Source organism: Manduca sexta, unplaced genomic scaffold, assembly GCF_014839805.1.
Source record: "Manduca sexta isolate Smith_Timp_Sample1 unplaced genomic scaffold, JHU_Msex_v1.0 HiC_scaffold_2420, whole genome shotgun sequence".
Classification (NCBI taxonomy): Eukaryota; Metazoa; Arthropoda; class Insecta; order Lepidoptera; family Sphingidae; genus Manduca; species Manduca sexta.
In genome coordinates, this window is record NW_023593383.1 from 1 (window position 1) to 23,216 (window position 23,216).

The 23,216-nt window shown below is 35.2% G+C and overlaps 1 protein-coding gene and 1 long non-coding RNA gene across 2 annotated transcripts; both read left to right on the forward strand.

Annotated features, from left to right (window-relative positions):
- The first annotated feature begins 45 nt into the window (after positions 1 to 45).
- LOC119192160 lies at positions 46 to 5,449 on the forward strand. The gene is made up of 2 exons (XR_005113587.1): positions 46 to 380; positions 2,555 to 5,449. It is a non-coding gene; the product is annotated as an uncharacterized LOC119192160 (long non-coding RNA).
- Positions 5,450 to 11,026: 5,577 nt separating this feature from the next.
- LOC119192161 (SURP and G-patch domain-containing protein 1-like) lies at positions 11,027 to 22,827 on the forward strand. The gene is given in 15 exon segments (XM_037445997.1): positions 11,027 to 11,358; positions 12,502 to 12,747; positions 13,151 to 14,072; positions 14,075 to 14,277; positions 14,544 to 14,675; positions 14,917 to 15,105; positions 16,005 to 16,110; positions 16,112 to 16,199; positions 17,283 to 17,449; positions 18,385 to 18,491; positions 18,766 to 18,876; positions 19,568 to 19,656; positions 20,088 to 20,172; positions 20,354 to 20,483; positions 22,585 to 22,827. Coding segments are annotated over 15 exon segments (2,766 nt in total). The 5' UTR covers positions 11,027 to 11,194; the 3' UTR covers positions 22,612 to 22,827.
- The last annotated feature ends 389 nt before the right edge of the window (positions 22,828 to 23,216 follow it).

Sequence of the window (23,216 nt, forward strand, 5' to 3'; positions counted from 1 at the left end):
AACAAGAATAGTTTGGCGTAATCGTGCAACTTACGCGGGACAACTGCCACGCCGAGATCTCCGGTTTACCCCGAGACCAACAAAGTCATATTGGGTTTTTCTTAATATCACATCCCGCACCTGGAACAACAGGCTTAACCTCTATTACAGAGCCGATAAAATGTTTGTTAGACCTCTGCCCCAAACCGTTGAGAAGGGAAGTCATGATGCATTATTATAACATGACATTGTAACGTTCGCAGAGCATAGAACAACGTATCGTAGAGGAATACAGGCGCGTGAACAACGACACCGCGTACCAGCAGCAGAGGCGGCGCGTCAACTACCTAGACCGCAAACTCACGCACATCAAGCGGATGGTGTACCAATACGATCAGTTGGTGAGTTGACTGTTTAATGAGGACTGCGATGACAGATTGAGGATCTGTTTCATAACTTTTGAGTACATGATACTCGTCATGACTGGCTCAATATTACAAAGTTCTATGTAATATTTTTTGCACAAATTTAATTATAATATAAATCAAAAAATCCTATCCGTCAGTAAAAATTTAATTTGAACCATGAGTTACGGTCTTCTCCAATTTTTACCAGAATGAAATTTCTGCTCTATTTTTTCAACATAAGTAAAAATTATGATAGCACCTTGTAATAGTGAGCCAGGGTAATGTTTAAGCCGATCATATAGTTACATCTAATCTATGCTCCCAAATAATAAAATGAGTACTATCTATAGTAGTTGTTGAATATAACAAATGTCAACTTCATTGTTGGAAAATATTCTGCTGATGGTAAGATTTATTTTGTATCCGCCCGGATAGTGACCACCCTACACAAGGTGTAAAACCCGCTATAGCGACCCATGTAAATGTTTTGAATTCCGGGACCAGCCTGTCTTTATTCAGTCAACAGGGCACATAATATCTCTTTAGTCGACACTATCTGGACCTTTTTGCACTTACCATCAGGTGTAATGGGGACGCTATGCCATGTTAGTATAAAAAAAAATATTCACATAATTACTTACCCAGTCTACACATCGTTTTGGTCTGTCCAAAGGAATACCCAATATTAATGGGAATCAGGGTATTAATATTACATAACATTTTTTATATCTATTCCTTTTGATATTTCTTAATGCTAATAACAGTGCTGAAATTAAATTTGACTTTTGTCAAATAAATAATGCTTATATATTTTGCTAGGACATATCGGATGCAGAAGAATAGATTTATTCAAAATATCCAAAAAATGTTACCAAGCGGAATCGTTTAATCTTTATTATTTGAATTTCAAGTCTGTTACACGTTTAAAGGACTATGGGGACCTACCAGTAAGTTGCTGTCGAAATATGTCGAATATAATGTCATAGTTGACAGCACGATTGTTATTTTGTAATAGTGTTTTTGTACAAATTAGTTTGATTTAGTATTAGTTTGATATTAGTATGTATTTATGAAATACAAATTGAAATTACGGAATACAATTCATACATTATATACTTAATATATTTTTTATTGTGATTTTTAAGTAAACATAATTTACAAACCAAATTAAAGATAAAAAAGGAATACATTTTTATTTGAAAAATAATTAATGAGAGCCTTTATCTACTAAACAAACAATATACTTTTGTCTTTCATTTACAATGGTGGTCACATGTTGAAGTCACGTGTTAAAGAAAAACGTGCCTTTACTTTTCATAGTATTACTATGCAAATGATTAATAAACACAATTAAAAATAGAATTAACATTGTATTTAATTTTTATACTCACGTTGTTACGTTTTTGTTGTAGTTTTTTTTTGTAGTTAGCGAGAACACACGTTTTACATATTCATGCCGATCATGTGCCGTACAGAATCAAAAATGAGTACATTTCGTCAAGGTTTTAAAGTTTTGTGAACATTGTTTTGATACTTAACGTCACGTGTGTGTTTACGAATGTATAAAACACGTAATTGCATGATTATTCAAAGTTTATAATATGTAATTTTTTTCATATTTTTAAAAATGAACATTCTGTAGCGTTTGATATTTTATTTGTGTGTAAGTTGTTATAATAGATTTATTAATTGTATTGTATATGCTTCTTTAGAAATTACGGTAAATTTGAAACTGTTATTATAGAGTCTTTTTATACACATATTTTAAGCGGTTACTATCCCTACACTGACTTTATAATTGCAATTAGGTCTGACCAAACCACAAATTCTATTCTTTTTTCCTCATAGCCGTAACAAATGTCTCCTAAACCAAATAGACCTCCAGACTTGTACCTTTAACTGGTGTAGTTGTATTAGGTGCGCGGTATGACTTGAGCTCTAAGGTCTTGGGTTCGAATCCCTTATCGAGCAAAGGTATTGGGTTTTTCTTCTGAGTATCGTCCCCGGAGTCTGAGATTTATGCCTGTTTTGACCATAGGCTCACCCCCTATAACGTCATGGAGTGAGACACATAGGACGAAGTGTCACCTCTGCCTACCCTTGCGGGGATGTTGTGCGATGTGTGTCGTGTGCGGAGTGTATGTGTATAAGGTGTGGTGTGTCCGCAGCGCAACCTGAAGCCGGAGCGCGTGGCGGCGGCGAGCACGACGCAGGCGTACTGACACGCGGGCCGCTCGCCGCCCGCCCGCAGCCTGTAGAGCACCACGCCGGACACATGCATCGACACAATATGATGGACGATTTACATACTTACCAACGTAAGCTCTATAGTTTTTATACGAGTCAGTGTCTCCCGTTGAGTGACAGATGTTGATCGATTTTTTATACGGACGTAATTAGGCCTTTGGAAGTAGTCTTCGATGGTTCTGTCAAAGCCGCGCTGACTGTTATTGTTACATGGATGCGGAATGTGGCCGAACGTTCTGTTCGACATTCTGTGCGAAGTGCGCGCCGTTCCGAATAACTTATGTGCATTATGGTGATATAAATGTTCTAAAATATATTTGTAATCGTAACGCTGTGAAGTTAACGCTACTTATTATTCGGGGCGGTGACGTAGATACTTTGTTTAGTTGGAAAGAACGTTCCGCAAACATAATATTATATGTACTAAAAGCCGGTTCGCGGGTTGTGTTGACGTGTGCGTTGTAAATTGTTATAAAATAAATAATTTATTATTGAATGCGGAAACGTGATGTCGCGCGTTGTTTACATGCGCGGATGTTTTCGCTGTTTCTTGCTACGTCACGTGTGGGTGACATTGTTGCGCCGGCGCGGCACGTCGCTGCGGAGCCGGAAGCGTCGGATGTTAATGAACTTCAAAATATTACCCTCTAGACACGCGATGCACACAGGGCGGCCTGCCAACTTGGCTTCTCACAACTAGATTGTACATCATGGTTAAGGTGATTGTTCTGTATTAGTCATTCAAATAGATAAGAGAATAAATTATGTTACATAGATTGTCTATATTAAGTTATATTGTTCTTCCATTAATTTTAACAATGATCCTTAACCATACGATATGTGACCACGCGCGTGTATCGCCATTCCGGACATGAGAACCCATACTGGTTAAAAATATTTTTCACTGTTGATTATATTGATGAATATATTGTGTATTGTATTCGCCTGTTTCTACCTTGTACTTGTTTCTTTCTGTTGTACAATATCATTAATTCATATCTATACAAATGGTGTTTGAATGAACCAATTTTATATGAAAGAAGCAAGACAGGTGTTATAGTTGTACTTCGCTATCGGGCTGATTGAGTCGCGCTGACCGATAAGGAGTCATGTGACCCTCGGCCGGTGTACTGTACGCAGTACATTGTACACGCAGTCGACGCTCGATAGTGGAGTTTCGAGTTTAATGTCATTGTTTGTCATTGCCATCGGACGCCGTTACATCACCGTCTCGGCAGTCGGTGACAATGACGAACGAACGTTACACTATAGATCAATATTCTATATTTCTTATCGAAACTTTAATTAGTCCGGTTGTTTTATCATGTAAATAGTATATTATGTATATTGAAAAGAAAAAGTTATCAAGTATATAATAGTCCAATAGTAGATACATATATGTTCGTCCACATTATATTCCATTCGAAAATTATTGCCGTCTAATGTTATCGTTGTCCAATGAATTTTCGCTTATACTGTTTGCTGAATTATTTTTACTACTTCTCTTATTGCAAGATCTGCGTGTAAATATCCGTGCCGTTTCAATGAAAGGTGAACTTCTACAATTCTAAGAAGTCAATTCGTATGACTGTTGGTCTTCGTACAAACAATTATATTGCCCTTTTTATAATATTTAATCCGATATCGTCCTTTCGCTTCTAAAAATCCATCCATTTTTTAATGTTGGACGTTCATTTTATTTTGTCTTGCCCAGCTTGCATGTTGTATATAGTAGTATCATATAAAAAAAAGATATATCATGTTCTTGTTAAATTTTGTTATGGGTAGTATATGTTCAGGTTTATTTTTCGAAATATTATTTATTAGCTTTGATTAGTGTTGCGTCGTCGTCGAGTGATGATTTTGTATATACCGCGGGGCTTTAAAACGTTGTCATCGTCACAAAGACAAATGCAATGTGGTGGAATTAACGCGTGTTTGTTTTGTAATTCGGCCACGATACAACATTATTCTGGGCACAAGCGGTCGACGTATTTGCCAAAATCGTGAAACGTATAATTGATTTGAATTTGCCAAATAAAACGTTTTTTGATATGTTAGCAACAACCGGCCAGTGTTAAACATCCATTAGAAATAAGATATTACTCTGGTCCTTTTCGGAAAACCCTCCAGATCACAATAAAATTCTTAGTAATTTTAGTATACTTGGGCCAGTGGACAGCTTGATTATTGAAACGTTAAAGCGAGGCTTTAAAACTATGGAGCGTAAAGATCTAAATTCCAAATATAAAGCTGGCCTGATCTTTTGAAAAGCCGTCTTACATAATATTTTGTCCTGAGAGTAACGTCCATATTTGAAAATGATTTAGCGTTAAGTAATTCTGATTTTAATTATTAAAAATGCAGTCCTTTTTTCCATCCCACGATTAACTTGGAACATGATTTGTTGTGAACAAATAGCGGCGAAGGCGTCCCGATACTTCATTATCGTAATTATTTCACCTGATATATATAAAAATGAACTTATTTGTTATTAAATGCGTACATTGTAGTGTAACGAGTACATTTTTGCGTAGGTTTACAAACTTTGTCGAGGGTTGATGTTACTTCAGTTAATTTTTGTCAATTAATGTGCCAACGTGTGGCGCTGCTATTTGGTTTGTTTTATTGTAATTGTCAATTGTTTTATGTATATACAGAAAGCATTTTTTCATTAGTATTGTCAAGTTATTTGGTCAATTCACACATAAGTGCCCTTTTGTTGCTCACGGAAATAGTTTTTGTGTTACTATTTTAGCTTTTTACTCATTATAATGCTCAATATTATGGTCATGATATTAGATGATTAAAATTTCTCTTTGGGTTTTAATTTATTTCTCTTATTTATTAACTTAAATTATCATTATTTATCAGACCAGTCGCCCGAACAGTTCCATCTGTTATAGATTTTTTTTTGTAAGTTACTTGTATCTATTTTTACTAAAACTCGATTGTTTTGATAGTTGTTGTGAACATTGTAACTTAATTCTGAAATCGATACACATCGCAATGAAATCACCGTATGAGGCTAGAATACTTAATTTACTTGTATAAATATAATGACGTACCAATAACAGATGTCGTGAACTGTGCGATTGAAATTCCTTTCGGGATATGAGTTTTTCGTGCAGGAAAAAAATTGAGTACGTTAAATGTGATGTGGTATAAAATTTGTGCAAGGAACAAAAGAGCACTGTTGAACAATGAATTTAATGTACTTAGGTAATATTATACTCAAGTTGCCCATTTATGTACGCTGCTATTTACATATTTAGAATAAAATTCCTGCATTAGAAATTCATCTTACAGTAAATTATTGTTGGTATTTTTACCACCCCCACTCACGTGCTTACACCTAAGTTTCGGTTAACAAATATGAAATTCAATTTGATACGAACATACAATTGAAAATGTTATTGTTACCAGTAGTTTAAGCACTTGTTTACATATTAATAATACGTAGTGACGAATTAAATTTACGTATTATCATTATTGTTTTCTCGTGAGATGATGATCATTTCTTGTGTTGAATATTTTTCGGGGTTGTTGATTATTAAAGTGGATATTGTGAAAGATGCATTCCATTTGTCGAAACCGTTGATTTAGCACTGTTCATCGATGCACCCTGTTACGTGGATAGTGTATAAATATAAAAATAATATATTTTTACATACAGTGATTGACAGTAACCGTAGGCCGTAAGCTGTGGGCCTGTAGCGAGTGCGGAGGACCTCCGCCGCAGAGACCATTACAAATGTAACATAACTGTATATCGTAAATCAAACAAATTCTAATATACTGTCACAAAAGGGAGTAATAAAAATGACAAATGTTGCTCGATTGTTACCGATTAAGTTATTAGAAAAGTTGGATAGAAATGTTTGTATTTTGTCATGTTTATACAAATGAAAATATCTCAAGGATATATCATAGTCCATTGTACAGAGTAGACGATATTTAGTAATCTAGTGAGGACACGTTTTTTCTTAAATCCTAGTTAGTGATATATTAGGAATACTAATTCCCAAACATGTATCGTTCTTTGCGGCATGACAAATCCGCCACAATAGTTGGTTTCAGCATTACACTTGCTTCCGACCATAGCAGTAATGCGTTTACCGAACGTCACTCAGATTGTGTTAACCCCGTTGCAATCATAACAATGAATTTGGCCTATTTTTTGTTTTAATCACGTTTGTCGAGTGGCATTTTGTCATGTGCAAATTTAACATATTATATTACTTAACATAGCTGATATTATAGCGGCTTAAGGCGGGCGTTACGTACATGATGATCCTTACCTTACTTTAATTTTAGGTGTAGATGTTTGAGTTTGCGTATTCTGATCAAATACTATTGTAAATTTGCTGTACAGTTAACGAACAGGCCGCCGCCGCGAGTCCGGGCTCGACGTCCATCTCGCAAGACTGTCGATTCACCGAACAATTTGAATAATATGTATTGTGTCGATGTAAATAGAGTACGAATTAGACATTTAGGCACGCTAAGGGATGTAATGTTAGTGTTTTATTTTGGATCGTTTGCTTTATAAATTGTATATGTGGGGAAGTGTTTGCGGACGGACGCGGGCGGGCGCGGTGGCGCCATCTAACGATGCTGCGATATTCCTTGTGCCCCTCGAAATATCAGTGCATTATATATGAGTCAAGATGTATAGACGATGTGATGATGTGATGATGTGATGATGCGGTAGTGTTATTGTGTATAGGATGCGTTAAACCAGCTCGAGGTCGGGCGGACGAGAGACCGACACTCTGCCAGCCGGTTCGAGCGAACGACGACTAGCCATGAATCCCCGACATCGGCTCACGTTAATTAGCTTTTAAATATTTCATCAAAATATAAAATACACAAAAAAAAATGGATATAAATTTTCGACCAAGTACTGGTTGTTTTTAAATTATTAAAATGTAAAAAAAAATTAGAGTATAAACAAAATATAGGTACAATTTATGAATTATACTTTTCTTTTCGGCATTTCATGTACAGTGGAAGGGACCCAGATTTTTGCTACTATGAAATCACTTGTGTAGTAGACTGCGCGTGTGTTCTCGGTAAGGACATCCGCGTTTACATTAATTGTTAAGCATTCTTACACAACGTCGAATGATTCTTTGTATTTTGTGATTTCTTTTGCTCATGTCCTCTTCCATTGCTTTTTTGTTTGTCATCTGTCTAAGTGTATAATATGATTTCGTTAAGGCAGGGTAATGCAGAATGTGAAGAGGTACTTTTTTAATTTGATGATGATTTGTTTGAATGTTTTAAATTGAGTTGATTTTATCCATGCAATGGAATTTGTATTGTTACGAAAAGAGCCAGAGTTTGTTGTTTTCTTTTTTGTAATTAAGTCAATTTGAATTTGGGTTTATAACGAGGCAGCAGATTAGTTTTAACTGTCAAGTTACCACAGACGCAATAGTCAGATGTAGGCTCTCTCTTTGGCGTCCCCTCGGGGCGAGGTCGTGCAGCGCGCGGACGTTCAGTAGTCAGTATTAGAACTTGCAATAACATGAGCTGAAGAGAGGTTGTGAGAGTATCGTTATAAAAGGTACCTATTCAAAATCTGGATAAACAGACTAACTCATACGACAGAACTGATAGTGATGCTGCAATGTGCATTTATGCCATCTTCACGTTTATTTGAATTATGGGATCAGTGCCAAACTTTCTCCTTCTTGTTTAGCTCAAAATGATGCAATTGTTAGCATGCTTGAGAAACAGCTAAGTAATTGTTTAGTTAGTCTGCCATTTTGTGAATATTTTGTTTTGATAGTAATATGTAAATCTTTTATAATATATTTGTTTACAATAAATAAATGACAACATTATAAATAAATGAAATTGTATTTTCCATTTAAACTGATGAAAAAAATATAAAAAGAATAATATGCAATGATTTATGGAGTTTTATTTGTCCTAACTCGAAAGGCTTTTCTAACCCAAGGTGTGGACCAAAACCCTAATACAATAACAATTACCTAATACCTGAATACGAATGCTAAGTACGTGATCTTTCAAACGCCTTGAGCATTCGTTATACATAAATTTACGGTGCATAAATGACCAATTGTGCGCCGTAAAATAATGCATATTGAATCTTCAACAAATGTAATGTCGTACCTTAATATTAGATAGTGATGTGCCAACTCGGGATAAACGCAACTCGGGCTAACTCGAGTTGAAATTCACGTAACACGAGTTCAACTCGAGTTAACTGGGTAAAATGAAACTGAGTAATGATTCGTTTTGGGTTATTTTTACAAATGTAGTGACTCACCAGGTGAATTTAAATAAAAAAGGAATTTATTTATTCATCGTGTATTTATGTTTTATGTATTTAAGATTAAATCTTTGTAACATAAATAAAGTAAGTATTTAAACTCGAATTAAAGAGAATTCAACTCGAGTTTACTCGATCTAAACCCAACTCGAGTTAACACATCTCTAATATTAGAAGTGCCACTTTTGATTCGTAGTTTCTTTATCGAACATTCTGGCAACCTTTTGTAAATCGCAAGAATATAGCAAGATGTCTGGGATTATATATCATTGGGGCTGACAAAATGATAGACGCTTTTCAAGATTTTTCAGGCAAGAGATTTTTTTTAAAGTAGATCAACATAGGTAGGTAGGACCTTTATAGCTTTTTATACAAATGCGGCGATAGCCTAGTTGAGAATGGAACATACGGCCGAGATAAAAAGTGCCCAGGTTCAAAACACAAGGGCATGCAGCCACGACTTTTCTAAAGATAGGTGTGTTTTTTATTATTTATCGCTTGCTTTAACAGTAAAGAAAAACATCTTGAAAGAACCTACATACCTGAGTTCTCTATAGGAATTTAGAGGATATGTGAAGTCTGCCGATTGCCACTTGTCCACCGTAGTAGTCTAAAGAGTCATTAATCTTAGGTCTACGGCCTAATCCCTCTCAGTCGTAGAGGAAGCCCTTGCTCAGCAGTAGAAAATTATATAATACGGGGCTGATATTATTATTATTTATATAAACTCAAATCTGCCCCCACGCTGAACGTTACTGTTGCCAGAGTATTGCCTTGTAATACCCAAAAATTGAGTTAAGAAACCCCAGAAATATTGTATTTTCGAGATAATATAATCAACTACAACAGTAAAAGAGCATAAAGAAACAAAATATTACACTAGTAATACTGTGTTTCCTCGCTGCATCGGTTTTTATACCCCCAAAAATGTCCCTAAATTTCCCCCTATATGAATATATCCCCCAAAATTGGAGGTGAATCTCCCTCAATGCTAATTCGTATTGAGCAAATGGCTGGCTACTTCTTTACCGCAAACATAGAAATTTAACGGTTTACTTTTTGTTTATTTTACCATACATGTGACTTAGTGATTCGGGTCTATTCTGGGCTCTAGCGTAAATATCAGCCTCCGGGAATATTTTTTTTCCAATACCCAAGGATTTGTTACTACATTACTAAATTCTAGAATTTGGGCGGAAGCATTCATTTTTCAGAATTCACCTACAGAATTCAGAATCGACAGAGAAACGCAAATACTTATAGCGGCACATCTATATACTTACACTTAGTGGTTTTAGTCCATATTATAATATTATTACAATTTTCTTTGGTCGTATATGTGCGCAGCTTAGAGGAGGTAGTAAGGTGCGTAGCATGCAAAAATGCGCAGCACATTACCTCGCTATGTCGACACAATCCTTAAAATAAATAATGTTGATAGACAAAAATATGGACGTTTTTGTACATTATAAACATAGACTTGAAAATCTCATTCGAAAACTGAGTAAAGCGGAATTATTTGTACATTATCTATGGCGTTAACATTACTAGGGATGAAACGATACTACTAAGGGTCGATACGTTTACTTCATATCATATCGGTCGTAATTTGATATACTCGTAGATCAGACTTGATATCAAATAGATAATAGCTACCCTATTGATATCGGTATATTTATTGAGGTATGCAATACTACATTAGTAATACATAGTACACATAAATAAGTACTAATATGATGTTTCTTGATATTCAAATAAAGACAAATAATTTCTAAAAAAAAGGATTTTGATAGGTTCTAAAATAATTTAATTTCTTAGTGGTACAAATCAATTAGTTTAACTAATTCTTTGCAGTGATTGTCGCATCAATAAAAGCTCTCATAGAGAGTACCATGTATAGAGTTATCGAAAGTGCATAACATGAAATGCATCTCTTTGAATAACGTTAGAAAGACAGCTTTATACAGTTATAATATTTTTGGAAAACTTTACATTAACTACTTTGGAATCAGTTCCAAAGATTATAACTAATATAACTTAGTATCGAAATAGTAATATATTTCTATTGTTACATCCCTATTCTCTAGTCGGCGCGTCGTCCGATTCCTATCATCTGCAAGGCGCATACGACAAATCGCAATCTTCAGTCTTCAATGATAATATTGGTATAAATACGATGTATTTTAACTGTGATACGAAACAAAGTTCTTTGAGTACGTTTTAAGTAAAGTTAGTGGATAAATATTATATTTACAACATGATACATTTTAAAGACAATAAGAATAAATCGGCACTGAGTACAAGATGGGCTCAAATGTCAAAGCAAGAACAAATTATCGAGAAAAAAAAGATGGAGATCCAGGCAAAATTGGAAGCTCAAAAACAGGCGGCTGCACTCGCGGCTCAAGCTAAACTTGCGAAGTAAGTATAATCAGTAAAAGTTATATCACATAAACTTTCTAATGGCGGTAGGACCTCGCACGTTGCGTTTATTTTGTTAATTAGTAGGGCTGCATAAGATTTAAAATGTTTTTATAGTGATTCCGAACCTTTTCATGCTCTGCTGAACGTTTTCCGACTTTAAGCCGTGATTTATAGACGTGTCGAGTACAGACGAACAGTCACGAATAGAGCTTATTTGGGTGTATTGACTCATAATTCATAGTACTATTTATTCGCCAAGAGTCTGAATGAGGCATATAGGGTGACATGAGAGGCAGGGAGCCAGTATTGTAATTCAAACCCCTGCACTATACATACTTGCCAAAAAATCGAGATTCTAATAATTACCATTGTCAAAATGGTTTGCATTGGTTGCATACCTTCAATAGGGTGCACTGAAATTATATAAAGCATAGTATATTTGTAAATTTTAAATTGCTTTAATAAAACCAATTAAGTAATGTCTGTTTATTAAACATGCTGTAAAACTAGGCATTGATTAGTAAGAAAACTTGCAGAAGTTGACTACTGCAAGCAAAGTTACTATGTAAACTCTCAAAACATTTCTTCCAATTTAAAGCTTGCAGAATGTGTGGCATATGTAAAGGATTTTATATATTGTCACCAATGTAAATATGTCTTAAGTTTGTTGTAGATATACTGTAGAATGAATGTGAATCTGGTGTGGGTAGGAGATAGTAAATTAGCTGTCTGGCACTTGAGTTTTATCATTCAATCACAATATGTTGATAGTGGTGGGATACATACCCATATCCTTTTGGAATGGTGAAATTAGACATGGAGGCAGACTAACATGTTATCCTATTGCAGATTTTTTGAGTAGGGTTTTTTATAAATCAAATATTTGTTAAAACAAAAGTATGGTTGTTATCTTCCATCTACACCAGATTGACATAATTTCTCAAGTAAAACTACTACCAAGATTTGTGCAAAATTGTTGGGAGAATTTCCTAGTCTAGAGCCGCATCTGGTTAATATTTAGTATGTGCAGTATTAAAAAATCAGTTTTATAGTTTGCAACCTGCTATAAACATGCATAATATGTTGCAATATCAATGTAAATTCTTATATTTCATGTTCTTTTTTTCTAAAAATTTCTAGCCCAGCTCCTCAGGATGAGAAAGGGAATGCCAATATATTTTCCAATGATGGTAGTTTTATGAGTCAATACAAAGCCCTGCTTGAAAAACAAAAACAAGAAAACCAAGATAAAGAGGAAAAGGAAAAAGAAAAGCAAAAATCTGATGAAAAACAGAAAATTAAAGAGGAGAAACAACAAAATGATCACTATGATGATAGCCCTGGACCGAAAGAAGAACACAAAAAGTACAATGATAAAGGATCTAGGTAAATTAATTAACAGTTATTGGTAAACATGAAGTTTTATTTTTAACTAACTTTAAAAATAGGATTAGGTTCTCAATTCAACTGTATTATTATTTCTTTAATATTTGTTACCTCACAACAATTGACTGGGTGAACCAATTTTGATGATTCTTTTTTTATTTGAAATCTGGTGTCTCATTTCATTTCAATTAAAATTGCTAGTTATCATACATACATACAGTTCAGCTTGATAAATACATGTTCATGTATTTATCAAGCTGAACTATGTTACTATTTGTTATGCCAATCAGCAGCACTATGGCCATAATTAATATTTTTTTTGTTAACTTCACTCCAAATGATTATAATTCTTTCCTTTTGTTAATATATTAATAACTAGGTTTTAATAATATTTTGTTTATAGAGACAAACACCGACGATGGAGTGACAAGGGTCGCAGCCGAGCCCATAGCCCCTCAACACCTGTTGTTGAAGATAGAAAAAAATTTTCTGAAAACAAAACGCCCAATCACATTCCACCTCTAATGCAAATCCCTATCAAGCCACCCACTACACAATCTCCTGAATCTGATTACCAGTGGAGATCAGGACCTCATAATTCAGATGATGAATCAGATACAAATTCTTTACCGTCAAACTCAATAGGTCCTGGACCAATGCCACCAGGTTCAATGCATCCCGGTTTCATGGGTCCTGGTATGATGGGACCTGGACCAAATATGGGATCAGATCCTAATATGGTACCAAACTCTAATATGGGCACTGGTTTCAATATGGGTCCAGGACCGAATATGGGACCAGGGCCTAATATGGGTCCCGGACCTAGTATGGGACCAGGGCCTAGTATGGGACCCGGGCCTAGTATGGGACCCGGGCCTGGTATGGGACCCGGGCCTAATATGGGACATGGGCCGAATATGGGTATGGGCCCTGGTCCTCATATGGGGCCAGGTCCACATATTGGTCCTGGTCCAAATATGGGCTCTGGCCCCAATATGGGACCAAGACCAAATATGGGTCCGGGTCCTATGATGGGCCCTGGCGGTCCTAATATGCCCCCAATGCCCCCTAATGGTCCAATGCCTCCTTTCATGGGTGGACCTCCTAATTTTCCCATGCCACCTAATTTTATGGGTCCAAATGGTCCTGGAGGACCGTGCGGCCCTGGACCCATGCCACCAAATATGTGTGGTCCAAATATGTCAGGTCCTAGGCCAAATGGCCCTATGCCTCCATTCTTTGGTCCACCTTTCCCTAATCCAATGATGGGTCCTGGTGGACCACCAATGCCTCCTAATGCAGGCAATATGCCTTTCATGGGTCCACCCCACCTTTTGGGCCTAATGGCCCTCCAAACTTTGATAATGGCAATGGTCCACCCAGACCTTTCTTGCCACCTAATTCTATGCCACCCAATTCTAAAGCAAATCTAGAAAATCTAGGCAATAATTCACCATCTGATTCCATGAAACAAAAAGGTCTACCCGCTAACCCTAGCAATGCAAACAGTGGCTCTTCATCAAGCAATACATCTCAAGGTAAACATCAATTTATTACTAACTGTCACTAATGCGCCCTTTTATTACTTTGTTTAAAAAAAATACAAGGGCACATTAAACTATTAACACATTTAAATGTTCACACAATGTCTGATATTTACCGTGACATTTGAATAGTTTGGATTAAAGTAAATATGAGCGTGTTGAACATTTAAGTAAGAGCGCAGTTCGAACGTGGGTTCGGTACTGCAGGTGGCCGGGGGTTCTCGGCGCCGCTACTCGTGACAATATGTTGACCCGTGGTGTGCAGTTTTTCTCTCCAGATATGTTCCCGCCGTCAGTGCACCGAGCCGCCAGCGAAGTCGCCAGCAACGGTGACCACTGGGAAAATGTCCTGAAAGCAATACACTCACAAGATCAAAATTTGTGGTAATGCCACTGGTAGCCCGTAAATTGCTCCCCATCAGGATATGTGCTGTTTTCATTTTTATATTCAAATCAGTAAATTATTTGCTGGAATTGTGCCGTTTAGTATATTCAATTTGAGTATTTCGTTAGCACAAAGACGATAGCACACTTCCACCAATAATTTCAGGTTGCATAAAACCTAAAGAGCATCCTTTATGTTTTTTCTGATGACCAAAATATTTAATGTGCGGTGTTTTTGCAGGTTCCTACATAACACCAACTCGAATGAATATAAGGCGTTCAGGGAGTTAATTAATAAGATGAGAAGAGATGGTGTGGGTGAAAAGAAGCATGAAGTGAAACCGGAGGATAAATACGAGCCAGAGTTCAGTTTAGAGGATGACGATAGCTATGACAACAGACCTAGTTTTAAAGACGAAAGCAAGGACAGGTAATTTGAATGTTTACATAGTAAAATTCTTTAGAGATTTATGCATGTTATCACTACCTAAAATATATATTATCTTGAAGGTAGATTTGTTTCTAAATCTAAGGTATTAATAGAAACATGGCACGTTCATTGTTAATGCCTATTGTATTAATGAATTTGTGAAACATATACTGCACTCCCAATATACGTTGTAGATATTCATTATATCGTTTGCCTAAACATAAATCACTCACAATTCAAAGTTTTTTTAAAATGCTTATTATTATGTATGCAAGAATTTGAATAAGTATTCAATATGTAAACATACTTTTGATACATTAGACGGTTTGCGTATGGTTATCGAACTTTCTTACACTAATGAATGGTAATCCTTCCACATTATACGATTCATTTGTTTTTTATGTTTACGAATTGTATATTGCTTTAATTCGTTTATTTAGAGATTGCATAAGTATTTTTCGGTATTCGTAATTAATCAAGTCATGTCGGTTTCAAGCAATAGATATAAAATATAGACACGTTTGACTAGTATAAAAAGCGGTGATTAGCATTAAAATGTACCGCTCGAGTTCCTATCGAAGACAATTTTTTTTTAAATATATTGAGACAGTGACGTAATTCTGCTTGTTACTAAGTATGAAGTTTGATCGTCACTACAAATTTGCAAGCATGATGTAAAAATTTGCGTTGAAGGCCGTCGATGTTTTTACGATCGACCGCCTTCACCGCAACCAACTACAATGCCTTTTCGAGGTTCCAAATCCTGGCCAATCATAAGAGAAAAACCACACAATATGTTGTTTAACCACGAAACCGAATCTAGAACCATCATAGTCCATATATGTCGATAAACCAAGGAGGCTGGACCATAAAAAGAAAAAATAATTTATTACTATCAGTTTCAGTAGAGACGAGGATAGTAAACATTATCGCCGAGACGTCAAACGGGAGCAAGCCAGCTCGCAGAGTGATGAGGAACCGGAAGCCAAACGTGAACGGAAACGGAAGAAAAAAATCGCGCTGGAGCGATGATCCACCGGCGGCCGATATCAAGCCACCCGGGCTGATTACACCGTTGGCTGCCATCATTCCAGGTAACTCGGCATATCTGTATTGATTCAAGGTGAGAATAGTCTTCGCTTCGTTGTTAGTCGGGGATATCGGATAGTTCGATTTAATTTCGTATCACATTATAATGAAAACGTATTTTTTAGTTTAAAGACTATAGAAATTAGGTATAGGAAAACTATGAACTATTTTCTACGTCATTGAATATCAAAAGTATCATATACTGGTAAGTATAAAAGGAAAATGTGGAGTCACATATTTTTTTAAATATTGTTTCAAACTGCAATAATTTATTTCTCAGCCGAATTTATGATCGATTTGCTATGGACGTAAACTGTTACTTTCATTACTGATAATTCTGATGTTAAAACTTACAAATATTGACCGAATATTTATCTGCACTGACGACTGACTTCAGCATGGGGTGGATTTAAGACTGCTATAAAATAGAAATAGTCTTGAACTCTATGGTAAAGTGTAGTATAAATTCACTCGCTTTATACACTATGATAAATCTGTATGTAAATTGTCACTATATGGATTTTATTATGGAATCATAGCCAATTTGGCAAGTGATGTAGGCAGAAAATGAATCGAATAGATTGTTCTGCTTTCAAACGCCGCGCCGTTCGATTTTTTATGGACAATTTAACACTCATGGACAACCAGCCTAATTGCGTTTCATAGTACAGTTTGCAATATATTCATGTTTTGCAACACTATGTTGTGCTTATTATCGTTGCTTGTTTGCCAAGGAGAAAGCATTCCAGTTGAAGGTAAGGAAATAATATCAAAACGATCGTTCAGTCTATGGCAAAGGGAAGTTAAATGTCTGTAGCAAATTGGTTGTCAACCTCAAGTTAATAAACTATAATTTTAAATACACTTAATAATGTGTAAAGAGTTTAGGTGAATGAACTATGTATTAATGTGATCAAGCACCTTTGTATATGTCATATTATATGTGTATGTGTTTTGCACTTGCCTCGTATTAGCTAAATTAGTTATAATTTCGTTTGCTTGCTCGATATTTTAAATATTTTTTTACAAAAGGAAAATTATTCTAAATGTTTTAAGTTGCCTAATTTTATTAACATACATATTTATAGGCGCTAAGTTAGCAAAGATCGACGAAGAAGGACTAAAATTGACGAATGTGAATAAAAATAATCAAGCACTGATGCAGTATGCAATGACAAATTACGGAACAACAAATTTAAGTGCAGAGGATTGGAAGAAATGCGAAGACAACTTTAAACTTAACCTTCTGTATCAGGTACGTTATACGTGTTTAATTTGTTAACGTTTCAATGGGGTTGATTTTGGCCCAAGAACATGAAGATAGAAAACAACGCACTTTGTAAGTGATATCACTGTGTAATACACTAGTATATGTAAGTAGAAACGCTTCATGTGTAGTATGCATGGCGAAGATATCAGCATATTGCTTAAGTGACAGACACAGCTCAGCTCAACCCGACGCCTAATGCCAAAATATATCGTTTCGCCCTATCACTTGTCGAACTTTCACGTTCATAGTGTTATAGTCGGCAAACAACTTAAGCAAAATACCGCATCGTGCGTGTTTTTTTGTATGTATGTAGAGCGTAGCAGTGTACTCAAGATTTTATTGCTTTGAATGACGAGACGAGCTTGCCGTTCGCCTGATGGTAATCGATACAAACGCCCGTAAACAGTAGGAACACCATCCAACACCTTGAATTACACAATATTGTTTGATATTCCACTGCGCTCGCCATCTTGAGACATGATATGTTAAGTCTTATTATATCCAGTAGTTACACTGGCTACAATGTTCTTCAAACCGGAACACAACAATGACTACGCACTGCTAATTGGTGGCAGAAATAGACATTGCAGTGGTATCTACCCGGACGGACTCTCACATATGAGAGACCTACCACCAGTAAAGTTGTTTGTCGGCTATTATATTATGTAGTTATAGTATATTATGAAATATCTTTTGGCTTGCGTTGCGCTGTGTTTCGTTAGCGTACGCTCAGCTTTATATATTGTAATAAAGAATGGTAGACAGTGTGTTGGTAATAAACGGTGCAATTACTGCATTTAAATATTTTTTACAGCACACATTTGGCAGTCTAACCGCAGTCCATATGTGAAATAAATAATAATTATTTATGTATGTATTTACGTAATAACGATATATTAAAAAATATTTTTTAATTATAGGACATGTTAAAGAAACGTCAAGAGGTGGAACGTTTGGCGGCGGCGGGTAAATATAAATACGAATATGACAGCGACGAGGACACCAACGAAGGCACCTGGGAACATAAGTAAGATTATTCATAGTACAAAATTTATTACATTCAGAAATATACTGAGTTTTATAACTTAATCAAGATATGGAATTATTTCTCATCTTTATAAAGATAGATTTATAGATTCCTTAATCGCATGCATTGCTCTGAAAGTGAATTACTGTAATATTCGAATAGTTTTCAAAATGATTTTAATATTTAAAATCAAAATGGGCGTCAATTGACTCTCTTTGGAAATAAAATACAAATTATTGAATGTGCCACAACTTACAATATAAAAATTATTTAGGTTACGAGCAAAAGAAATGAGTGCGACGGAGAAATGGGCTGATGAACTGACAAAGCAGGCAGCGGGCAAACATCACATTGGAGACTTTCTGCCGCCTGAGGAGTTAAAGAAGTATGCAATTTTTTTAAATTACAACATATTTATTGGTCTATATTATATTTACAGGATTATGCGAGTTGTAAATCGAAAGGTTATGAGTTTCGTTTACCAATTACGAAACATGGGGTATGCTGCAGTTGCAAGTTGTTATGTCGCGTCGATCCCATTGTGGATTTTCTAAATTTTAAACATTTTGACAGCCTGCTGACATAATAGGTTTTGATAAATCACTTGTTAAAAGAAAGACCGCGTTTCGATTTTCGCCTCGTGAAAAAACAATTGTTCCGATCTGGGTGTTTGTGAGATCGTTTTTCTCATAGTTCTCAATACACAAGACACAAGATTTATATCCTAATGTGACGCCTACGTGTGACTGTTAGGCTTTATTTAATTTTGATTATTCCAAAACATGTCTGCACAATATCGGAAACTGGCGTATATCTCGTAAACCTAAATTATCAGACTTAAATTGATGATGTATACACGAAAATAAATCGATGGGTAAAAGGTGAAATGTCTTAAGCGACATTTTTTTCGAAATTTTTTAACTACGTTAAAAAAACATAGAAAAAAGAGCTGATTTTAAATATGTATGAAACTTAGTGTCCCAAAAAATTAACGCTTAAGTCTATTAGCCTTGCAACAGTCGAAATGTACTTACGCATTGATAAATAACGTGTCAATGATAAATCGTACATTACAGGTTCATGGAAAAGTATTCGGCGTTGAAAAATGGCAAAGAGCCAGACCTGAGTGACTACAAGGAATTCAAATTGAAAGAGGATAACGTGGGTACGTAATAATTAATCACTACCGATGTGTAAGTATGTGCAATGGTTCAAGAATTTTGGGGGAAATTGCGAACGTGTTTTTGTGGTAGTCGTGTAATATAATGTTCCCTCGAAAAAACACTCAATCCATGTTATAGAATTATTTTATAAAAATTTACCCATATTATATACGCATACGTGCACACGCTCGCACGCAAACGCAACGTGCATTGTCTAGTCCTATCAATCCTCATAAATCCGTTCTATACCACTGCATCTATATTTGTATTATTTTATACAATTACTATCAAATTACATTGATCACGTTTATTCAATCGCACCTATTTTATGCTATTCTTTATTAATTTTCTATGGTTTCAACTAACTTGAATTATGAAATTTGACAGACAATGTTGTTTATTATATGAATAATAAATGCCATTATTGTTGTAGGTTTTAAAATGCTGCAGAAACTCGGGTGGACGGAAGGCCAAGGCTTAGGCGCGGAGGGGTCGGGCATCGTCGAACCGATCAATAAGTAATGATTGTTTCCATTGAATATTCCATTAAACCGCGTCCTTGCTATATTCAAATAGTATATGTAATGAATGTTCAAAATAAAGATTTTATTTCTCGTTATCTAATGAAAATAAAGTTTTAATTTATCAATGTTCGTTCACATTGTCCCGATGAATATTAAACCCCATTTGTGTATATAGAGCAAATCAGCCAGTGGCTAACCTGGGTTTGGGCGCTTCCACGTCTGACGGCGTCTCTCCGGACGACGACGAATTCGACGCGTACAGGAAACGCATGATGCTTGCGTACAGATTCAGACCCAATCCTTTGGTAAGTATGGGGATTTACATTTTTTTTTTCTATTTTAGCATGCAGCGATTTCACCGCAGCTTAAAAGAAGTGCAGTTTAAGGTAACCGCAAGTGCATTTTGTAAAGTTTTTTTCTATACTCTTCCTACACGATAGGTTTATTACGCAGCCGGCGTACGCAATAATTATAAGCGAAAGTTTGTTGGAGCTAATATTTAATTTTACACAGAAATTTGTTTAGCAATGGTAAAAAATTTAAGTATTTTAAAATTTAGCTAGTGTAATTACTGGCATTATTTGACGTACCATCTTATGTGTCAGGGTAATAATCGCAGTGCCGTTTTAACTCACCGCTTTATAATTCCGAGTTCAACACCATTTAATTGTGGCATAAAACTGACATGAACGTCCGTGTTGTTCGCTTGTGATTGGTCGAGAGATTGACACGTGACTAGTTGGTCTTAATCATCATAATCGGACGATACGGACGTTCGTGTCGTTTGTTTTAGCACATTATAGGTAGATGGTGTTGTTTCTGTTTTGTCGCTTACCATCAAGAGACTGGCTAATCAGGTCATGTATTTATATTAAGAAAAAAATGCGCAATTAGTACTTAACTTTGACGTACGATCACTTCTTCAAGATCACTTCCGATGCGGCTGCGATTGTCTGCTATTATTTAACAGTCCATGTTTTATCACAGCTAATAATGGTTATAAAGCTATTGCATTAAGTAGTTTATATAACAATGTATAATAGACTATTTTATTGTTTGAACAAATCTATAAATACATAAAAAAGGTAAATATCGCCTTATGCAATATTTTTTTTAAAATTTTGATTCATAAAAATAAGTGGCCGATTTTTTAGTCAATTTATAAAATTATATTTTTCTATTTGTTCTCTAGAATGCAAAAAAGCCGCTATTATCGTAACATCAATATATATCCTCAAAGTTAACTTGTAGATTATAATAAATTCTTTTGGTTTTATAAGCTATTTTTCAAATATATTTTAATAGGCTTGTAATTATTTTATTTATAAACATTGTACAACGGAATACAGTTTCCTGAAAACTGAAAGCAAAAATCATTGCCACAAATATTGATGACATTTCACAAATGACATTCGACAACTAGTCAATATATAGTGTCGTCATGGCGGTTAGATTTTTTGTGTGGAAATTTAAAATATTAATGGATTGCTATGGCAAATATGATTTTTGATTTCACAAAATTAAAATAAAATTTCTAGTAATTTATGTTCAAATTGCGTTAATTGCATAGAAACTTTTAGTTAGACCAAAACCGTTCTCTCACTAATTGACCATATAAAGTTCCATTATGCAACATGACCATTTCATATCAAGGGTTTAACCAACTCACCATATTACCACATAACCTCGGTTTCCTTCTTTCCTCAAGTTATTTAAATCTAAAATATACCTATATTAGCAAGCTTATCATATTAAAGGAAATAAAATACAGTTGGCGCATAGAAAAGTTTATTAAAAATAGTTTACAAAAGCTGTACAAAATAGCATGTCGTAAATGCATAACAATGTGTAGAATTTTTATTGCAAGACGGATTGCACTGGATTTCTGGCGCCACTCTTACAGTCATGTACTCGCTTAAATATGCAACGCTGAAAATTTCTTTTTATTTTAAAACGGCTGCACTTGGCATCTCGTATTCGCGCCCACGTGAGGGTTAATGTGAGCATAGAAATGAATGAACAAATTTCATGCTTGCCAAAAGATTTACGCGTTCCAAATAGTTGGTGTTCACAATATTTACAGCGCATTTAAAGTATTGTCAGTCTTTCAACGCTAACATAGAACATGTATAAACATATGTACAGTCAGCATGATTTTTTATTAGTTTCGATGAAAGATCGGATTTATTGTTTTGGTTGAGTCATTTTGTTTTTGTTTCAATAATTACTGCTTTCTTTGCCGTTAACAAAAGAATGCAAATCATTTCATGAAACGACTTTTTAAATATTCTTGTATATTAGGTACCTGAAGAACAAAATAACATCTTACTTACAGCTCGGCTCTCGCTGTTGAGTGGATGGCTTGATATACTCGAGACTCATTAAATGTTTTATGTTTTTTTACAGAACAACCCACGAAGACCTTATTATTGAGAAGATCTCTACGTATCATCATAAGATTTTAGATTAATGCTTTTTAATATTATACAGGTTTAAATGTAAATTGCAGCATAGAATCAAAAGCGGAAACGTAAACATAGAGCATATTACATATACATTATTAATATTCGATCAAATTTTTGGATCGATAAGGTGCCACAAAATAATACCATTTATAACCAACCTTCACATATTTAGTTGAACCCTAATGACAAACACTTCAAAACTGCGAAGTCGACCTATTTCTACATTGCGTCGGCGCATGTCTTTGATTGGTGTTTGTAATTATGGTTGACTTAATGTTATACGAAGTTTAGTAAACGTTAAAATTAGCCATTTAAGGGGACCATATATTTCAATAGTTTGATGCACCGCTATATTCATAGGAGATGAATTTAAAATTCGGCACGCTTATTGGCCTACCGATATCAATGCGCTTCTAATTCAATGTTACTAAATAGTATTAGTGTACAACGCTTATTTAAATAACAATATCTAAAAATGGTGCCTAAAATCTATGTGTTATTTTACTAGCCTTGAAATGTCAAGGTGCAACCATCTGTAACAGTAGATATTATATTTGTATGAAATATAGAAAA